The sequence below is a fragment of the Callospermophilus lateralis genome, chromosome 2 (assembly GCF_048772815.1).
Source record: "Callospermophilus lateralis isolate mCalLat2 chromosome 2, mCalLat2.hap1, whole genome shotgun sequence".
Classification (NCBI taxonomy): Eukaryota; Metazoa; Chordata; class Mammalia; order Rodentia; family Sciuridae; genus Callospermophilus; species Callospermophilus lateralis.
This window is the reverse complement of record NC_135306.1, coordinates 93435007-93443713: the sequence shown is the minus strand read 5'-3', so window position 1 is coordinate 93443713 and position 8707 is coordinate 93435007. Positions and strand designations below refer to the sequence as shown.

Here is an 8707-nt window from a genome sequence, read left to right as displayed (position 1 = left end):
ATTATGAGAGCTTGTGAAGGGGTGGGGAAAAAGTGGATTGAATCAGTGCACACTATGTGCATGTACTGAAATCTTGTATATTGAATTGCTACATACAATAGATACATGTTTATAAAAAACTTTAAAAAATAACTGGGGGTGGGGGTGTGTACCTCAGTGGTAGAGCATTTGCTGTAACATTCTCAAGGCCTCCTTGTGTTCCATCCCTGGCAATGCAAAAACAATATGGACATCAACCATTTTAAAAAAAATTCTTGAGTATCTACTATGATTTAGGCAATGCTTTGGGTGCTGGAATAACAACTATGCCCTGTGCATACTGCTTTTCTCCTCCCAGATGGGCACAGCCCTCTTGTCCTTGCTATACAATATTGATTCAGTCCACTCTGGACTGGTAAAAAATTGATACAGAGAGGAAAGAGTATTTGCTCTACGAGTAGCATAAAGAAAATCACAGGCCACATAAATGATAAAATATGTTCTGGCAATTCAATAATTATATACACAGTATATAATTGTGTATAATTATATATTGTGTATATAAATATACACACTATACTGTGTATAATATCATTATATTATAATATCATTATACACAGTAACAGAGTGAAAAATTTAGGTTAGAGAAAAGAACTGGGACCCTCTTTCTAGAGAAATTTCTTCTACACCCTATTCAATGTTCTTTACAAAGCAACTTCCTTCCTTCCTCCAACCCACCATATCTCTTTGACCTCATTATATCTTATCTGTTTAGCATGTGGCCCTTCCTGGTGAGATTTGAATGTATCCTGTTCCTCGCTTCAGCCTTTTCAGTGATAACTCATCTCAGCCAAGGCCTGTCACCCAGGTATGTTTGAGAAAGGAGGACTGGGGAGGTTTTGCTTACCATTGGAGGAATGCTTAGGGCCCCTGAAAAAAAGGTCTTGATTTGCCCAACCTATGTAAATGGTAACATCTCTAGGATTTCATGTACCTTCTCTGTCTTCATAGGATTAATCAAAGTCACCTGATCCCCTCCTACCTGAAAAACCGCAAGTCAGGTCTAAAAGTTGAGGGCTCAAACTTCACACTAGGAGGCTTTCCGTTCCTGATCATAGCAGGCACTATTCACTATTTCCGGGTGCCCAAGGAGTATTGGAGAGACCGTTTGCTGAAGATGAAGGCAGGTGGCTTCAACACCCTCATCACGTGAGTACTTTTTTTGAGTATTTATTTTAATTTAAGAACTTGTCATCTGAATTCATAAAGATTGACCTTTTTAGGCTTTCTTTGTTGTTAGAATATCCAAGTCTCCTCTTGATATCCTGAAAATTTCTTGTTAAGTAGAGCATCCTCTAATTCTTCTGATAGGCTTCTGTCTAAACAGGGTTACTATGGCCTGGACCCAGAATTCCAACTTTCAGAGGCAGTGGCAAGTACAAATGGCAGTAGCCCATGTTGTCCCTAACTATTAAAAAATATCATGTCTGGGTCTCAGGCATGGGTCTCATGCCTCCTCAGATAACTTTACTTGTCATTGGACTCATGGCCTGTAGTTTTGAATCCCAGGGTATGATACTGTTCCACAAAGTCTTGACTTTGAAGATGGGATTCATTGAAAATAAGGCTTAGCAAGTAATCAATTAAAGAAAATAATTTTTGTTGTTTGTATGTGTATTCTTTTTCAGTGGCTTAGCTATTTTTAAAATACAGGTTTAGAAGGAAAATATCTGGAGTTTAATTTGGAAAGTGTTAACAGATGATGTTTTAAAACACTTCCCTTCCAGACTGACATAATTCCTTTTACACATCATTTCTCCCTCATTATTTGTTTGCTTTTGTATAGTACATTTGTTACAGTCTATGAACCTACATTGATACATCTTTACCACCTATAATTTTTATTAGAATTCTTTCTTTTTTAAAATATTTTTTAAGTTGTCAAATAACCTTTGTTTTATTTATTTATATGTGGTTCTGAGAATCCAACCCAGTACTTCATACATGCTAGGCAAGCGCTATGCCACCAAGCCACAATCCCAGCCCCTTAGGATTCTTTCTTGACATTGTACCTTCTATGGGTTTTGACAAATGCATAAAGATGTATACCCAGCATTATAATATCACACAGAACAGTTTGCTGTCCTAAAAATCCTGTGTGTCCTTACCCATTGATCCTTCCCTCCCTGTGAACTTTTGGCAACAGCTGGTCTTTTTTTTTTTAATGTCCCTATAGCTTTACTGTTTCTGATGTCATGTGGTTGTAATCATATATTATGTAGTCTTTTCAGAATGGCTTTTTTAAAATTAGAAATATGCATTTGAAGTTCCTCCATGTCCTTTTATGGTTTGATACCTTATTTCTTTTTAGTCTTAATTAATTTCCATTTTTTGAGTTTGCTAGTTTATTTATCCATTCTCTCCTTGAAGGACATCTTGGTTGCTTCTAAGTTTTATGGATAATGCTGCATGCCAGTTTTTTTTTTTTTTTTTTTTAAAGAGAGAGTGAGAGAGGGGGAAGAGAGAGAGAGAGAGAGAGAGAGAGAGAGAGAGAGAGAAAGAGAGAATTTTAATATTTATTTTTTAGTTTTTGGCGGACACAACATCTTTGTTTGTATGTGGTGCTGAGGATCAAACCCGGGCCGCACGCATGCCAGGCGAGCGCGCTACGGCTTGAGCCACATCCCCAGCCCACATGCCAGTTTTTGTGTAGATGTAAATCTTCAACTCATTTGGGTAAATACCAAAGATTATATTGGTATTGACTTTTTATACTAAAAAGTCATTGCCAGATCCAAGGTCATCTTGATTTCTCCTGTTATTTTGTAGAATTTTGTATTTTACTTTAGATCTATGTTCTATTTTAAGTTAATTTTTGTGAAGAGTGTATTGTCTCGGTTTGTATTCTTTTATCTTGTATATTAGATGCTCAGTTGTTGAAAAGACTACCCTTTTTTTTTTTTTTTTTTTTTTGGATACTGGTACTGGGGATTGAACCCAGAGTGCTGTATCACTGTACTGCATACTGAGTTCTTTTGTTTTGTTATTAATGAAGCAACAAATTTCTTTAATTTACAGTAAGCTCATATAAACTGATAAGAAAACCCAGTTCTTTTTATTTTTTTATTTTGAGACAGGTTCTCTCTGAGTTGCCAACACTGATTTCCAACTTGCGATCCTTCTGCCTCAACCTCCATAGGACTGAGATTTCAGGCTTGCACCACCATGCCAGTATGGAAAAGATTATCTTTGCTGCATTAATCTATTTGTCTGTTCTTTTACTATAGCTTTGCAGTGAGTCTTGAAGTCATGTAGTGTCCATTTGATCATTTCTAATATGTGGGAAAGCAATTGACTCTCTAAGGCATATTAATTAGCCTTATATTCTGCAACTTTTCATATTATAGTTTCCAGAACTTTCAGTTCAATGACAAAGAGGCGGTGGTGGGAGGGAAAATCCTTGCCTTGATCCTGATCTTAGTAGGAAAGCTCCATTTTTTTTTTGCTATTTTCAGAAGAACTTTTAGCATTTGTTTCTTATAGTTTTTTATTGATTCTTTTTTTATACATGGTATTTACACTTATAAGAAAGCTTCTAAGTGTAAATCATTGATTTCAGGTCATATTCTTTTCTAATATGTGTATTCAGTGCATTTCCCTCTTATGCACTGCTTTTTTATATATTACTACTTTAGATAGATTATATATTTACTTCAAAATAGTTTTTAATTTCTCTTGACACTACTTCTTTGACCATGTGTTATTTAGAAATATGCTGTTTAATCTCCAAATATTTTTGGACGCTCTAGTTTTTTCTGTTACTGATTTCTTGTTTAATCTTCCTACACCTTTAAGAGTATATTTTGTCCATCTATTCTTTTATATTTGTCAAGGTATTTTTTTGTGACCAAGAATGTGATGTGTCTTGTGAATGTTCCAGGTAAGCTTGAGAAGAATGTATTTTGTGCTGTTGATGTATAAAATATTCTACATATGTAATTCAGTCCATTTAATTGATATAATTTAATTAAACAATATCTTCATTGATTTTCTGTCAGCTGGATATGTCTAATACTGATGGAGGATATTTAAATATCCAAATATAATATTGGATATACCAATTTCTGTTTGCAATTCTAAATGCCTTATGTATTTTTATGGTCTGTAGGCATATATACATTAAGGAGTAAGGCTTTTTGGAGACTTGATTGTGTTGTAATTTTCAGAAGAACTTTTAGCATTTGTTTCTTATAGTTTTTTATTGATTATTTTTGTTATACATGATAGTAGAATCCATTTTGATATAATTAGAAGCATGGAACATATCATATTCTTTTTAGGACTCCATTTTTGTGGATATACATGATGGTGAGATTCACTGTGATGTAATTCATATATGTACATAGGAAATTATTTCGAATTCATTCTACTGTCTTCCCTTTTCCTGTCCCCCTCTCTTCTTTTTATTCCCTTTTGTCTAATATACTGAACTTCTACCCGCCCCCCCACCACTTATTATGGGTTAGCTTTCACATATCAGAGAAAACATTTGACCTTTTTTTTTTTTTTTTTTTTTTTTTTGGAATTGGCTTATTTCACTTAGCAAGATGGTCTCCAGATCCATCCATTTACTGGAAAATGTTATAAAGTTATTCTTCTTAATTCCTGAGTAATACTCCATTGTGTATATAGACCACATTTTCTTTATTTATTCATCTGCTGAAGGGTAGCTGAGTTGGTTCCACAGCTTAGCTATTATGAATCGTGCTGCTGTTAACATTGATGTGGCTGCGTCACTTTAGTATGCTGATTTTACATTCTTTGGATATATACTGAGAAGTGAGATAGCTGGGTCAAATAAGGGTTCCATTTTTTGAGGAATCTCCATACTGCTTTCATAGTGATTGTAGTAATTTGCCATCCTACCAACAATGTATACCTTTTTCCCCACATTCTCACTAACATTTATTGTTACTTATATTCTTTTTTTGTTTTATTTGTTCTTTTTAGTTATTCATGATAGTAGAATTCATTTTGATATAATTATACAAGCATGGAATATATCTTATTCTAATTAGGATCCTATTATTATGAATCTATATGATGGTGAGATTCACTATGGTGTATTCATATATGTACATAGGAAAATTATGTCTATTCATTCCACTGTCTTTCCTTTTTTGTACTTTTCTCCCTTCCCTGCATTCCCCTTTGTTTAATCTACTGGATAACTATTATTCCCCCAACATTTATTGTTACTTGTATTTGTGATATTGTCATTCTGACTGGAGTTAGATGAGATATCAGTGTAGCTTTAATTTGCAATTGCTAGAGATGTTGAACATTTTTTTCATATATTTTTGACTATTTCTATTTTTGAGAAGGGTCTGTTCAGTACCTTCGTCTTTTATTGATTGGGTTATTGTGTGTGTGTGTGTGTGTGTGTGTGTGTGTGTGTGTGTTAAGTTTTTTGAGTTCTTTATATATTCTGGAAATTAATACCCTATTTGAGGTGTAGATGGAAAAGATTTTTCTCCCATTTTGTAGAGTCTGTATTCACACTCTTGTTGGTTTCCTTTCCTGTGAAGAAACTTTTTAATTTGATGCCATCCCACTTATTGGTTTTTTGGTTGTACTCTTGAACTTTAGGAGTCTTGTTAATGAAGTCATTTCCTGAGCTGATATGTTAGAGTGTTAGGCATACATTTTCTTCTTGCAGATCCAAGGTTTTCAGTCTAATTCCTAGGCCTTTGATCCACTTTGAGTTGAATTTTGTTCAGGAAGAGAGAGAGGGGTTAAATTTCATTTTACTACATATGGATTTCCAGTTTTCCCAGCACCATTTGTTGAAGAGGCTATCTTTTCTCCAATGTATGTTTTTGGCATTTTGTCTAGTATGAGATAATATTTATGTGGGTTTGTCTCTCTGTCTTCTGTTCTATTCCATTGGTCTTCATGTCTATTTTCATGCCAATACCATGCTGTTTTTGTTACTATAGCTCTGTAGTATAATTTAACGTCTGGTATTGTGATGCGTCCTGCTTTGCTTTTCTCACTAAGGATTGCTTTAACTATTCTGGGCTTATTTTTCCAAATGAATTTAATGACTGCCTTTTCTATTTCTATGAAGAACATCATTGGAATTTTGATGGGAATTGCATTGAATCTGTATAGTGCTTTTGGTAGTATGGCAATTTTGACAATATTAATTCTACCTATCCAAGAATATGGGAGATCTTCTAAGGCTGATAAACTTTTTATTTTTTTAAATTTATATATGACAGCAGAATGTGTTAACAATTCTTATTACACATATAGAGCACAACATTTCATTTCTCTGGTTGTATACAAAGTATATTCACACCAATTTGTGTCTTCATACGTGTAGTTTGGATAATAGTGATTATCATATTCCACCATCATTTATAACCCCATGCCCCCTTCCTTCCCCTCGAACCCCTCTGCCCTCTCTAAAGTTAGTCTGTTCCTCCCATGCTCCCTCTCCCTATCCCACTATGAATCAGCCACCTTATATCAAAGAAAATATTTGGCATTTGTTTTTTTGGGATTGGATAACTTCGCTTAGCTTTATCTTCTCTAACTCCATCCATTTACCTGCAAATGCCATGATTTTATTCTCTTTTATTGCTGAGTAATATTCAATTGTGTATATATGCCACATTTTTTTTAATCCATTGAAGGGCATCTAGGTTAGTTCCACAATTTAGCTATTGTGAATTGTGCTGCTGTAAACATTGATGTGGCTGGGTCCCTGTAGTATGCTATTTATAAGTCCTATTGGTATAGACTGAGGAGAGGGATAGCTGGGTCAAATGGTGGTTCCATTCCCAATTTTCCAAGAAATCTCCATACTGCTTTCCATATTGGCTGCACCAATTTGCAGTCCCACCAGCAGTGTATGAGTATATAAGGCTGATGAGCTTTTTTAAAGAACAGTTTTTGCAAGGCAGGTTTACTATCTACAAATTTTCTCCATTTTTTTGTTTCATTTTTTTCTTGTTTTGATTTTGACCCTAGAAAGTCTTTATTTCTTCTTAACTTTTTTTAAAAAAATATTTATTCTTAAGTTTTAGGTGGACACATTATCTTTATTTTATATTTACGTGGTGCTAAGGATTGAACCCAGTGCCTCGTGCATGCTAGGTGAGCACTCTACCACTGAGCCACAACCCCAGCCCCCTCTTCTTACCTTTTAAAGGATATTTTATTGGATACAGACTTTTCATTTGATAGGATTATTTTTTTTCCAAATCTTTAAATATTATTCAGTCTGTTTTTTCTTGCTTGCTTGTTCCTGAAGAAAAGTCTGATGTAATTATGATGTCTCTTAGGTAAGATACATTTTCCTCTGGCTTCTCTCCTTTGTTTGGTTTTCTAAAGTTTATATTTGTTATGCCTAGATACAGATTTTTGAGGGGAGTACTGGTGATCAAACTCAGGGTCTTATTTCAGCTAGAAATGTTCTCTACCACGAGGCTATACCCCCAGTACTGATTAGATTTTTCATATTGTTTTTTGATGTTCTCTATGCTTGATGTCTACATTAATTTTGAAAAATTCTTGACCACTATTACTTCAAACATTTTTCTTTTTTTAAAATAAGCTTCACACATCATATTTGATTATGCCTCTTATTTTTCTTTTAATCTCAACCAATGCCCCTCTTCATTTTCCTCCCCTTCGGGCATTGACTTGTTCATAAACTAGGACTTTTTTCCCTGTGGGGTATCTCATACTATATCTGTTTCATTTTGGTATTGTTTATTTAATTTGTTCTTCTGATCCCTGGATCTTCTTAAATAGAAGTTAGCTACAGAGGCTTGATTATATTTACAGTCAACATGTTTTGCCAAAAAATACATATATATGCATATATACGTTTATATAACCTCATGGTTTACAAATTATGTCTATTCCTAGTGATGTTTAAATTTATCAATGGGTTCAGATGACAATAGTCTACTCTTTTCTTTGTAAATCTTTCCATCCACCTTTAATCCATTCTTGTTTACCTCTTTTCAAATCAGTTGTTTCCTTAGGGAGGGTTTCAAAGTGATTTGTCATTTTGTCATTCTTTTTCTATTAATGATCTGGATTTTTCTCTAATAATTGTTTCCTTAAGCTATCAGAATTATTGTCTACTCTGAAATACAGGTCTCTGCACAGAATGCTTAACTCTCTATTTTTTTTTTAAATGAATCTTTTTTTTTTTTTTTTGTAGATGGACACAACACAATGCCTTTATTTTTATGTGGTGCTGAGAATCGAACTCGGGTCCTACCCATCCTAGGCGAGCACTCTACCACTGAGCCACAATTCCAGCCCCTTAACTCTATATTTTTAATTGCTAATTTCTTTAAAATAATTTTGAGAATTTACATATTTTTTCAATGTTTGACCTCATTATTCATACTTAAGAATTCTTTAAAGTTTTTCTATTAGTTACATTCATTTTTTAAATTCTTTCTATGGCTTTGTTCCCTTTTGATTAATTTCTCTGTAATTTTGTGTATCATAATTGTTTGTTTGTTTCTTTCTTTTTCCCACTGTGTAACCTGCTTCAGTGCCAGCAGCCTACAGGCAGAGGCCAGGCAGTGGTTCAGAGCCACAGTTTTCTCTGGCATGAGGCACTATGAGAAACCATAATCGTTTTTAAAAAGCATATCTTTAAAAATAAATTCTATGCTGGATGTGGTTGCACATGTCT

The 8707-nt window shown here is 34.1% G+C and overlaps 1 protein-coding gene and 1 pseudogene across 1 annotated transcript in view; one reads left to right on the top strand and one right to left on the bottom strand.

Annotated features, from left to right (window-relative positions):
* The first annotated feature begins 755 nt into the window (after positions 1-755).
* Positions 756-8707, top strand: part of LOC143391011 (beta-galactosidase-1-like protein 2) — a 49377-nt gene continuing 41425 nt past the window's right edge. Inside the window, exons 1-2 of the mRNA XM_077108153.1 lie at positions 756-847; positions 991-1188. Of these exons, the coding sequence (XP_076964268.1) occupies positions 756-847; positions 991-1188 (290 nt within the window). The remainder of the gene's footprint in view (positions 848-990; positions 1189-8707) is intronic.
* On the bottom strand, positions 8545-8686 carry LOC143393264 (small nucleolar RNA SNORA42/SNORA80 family; annotated as a pseudogene).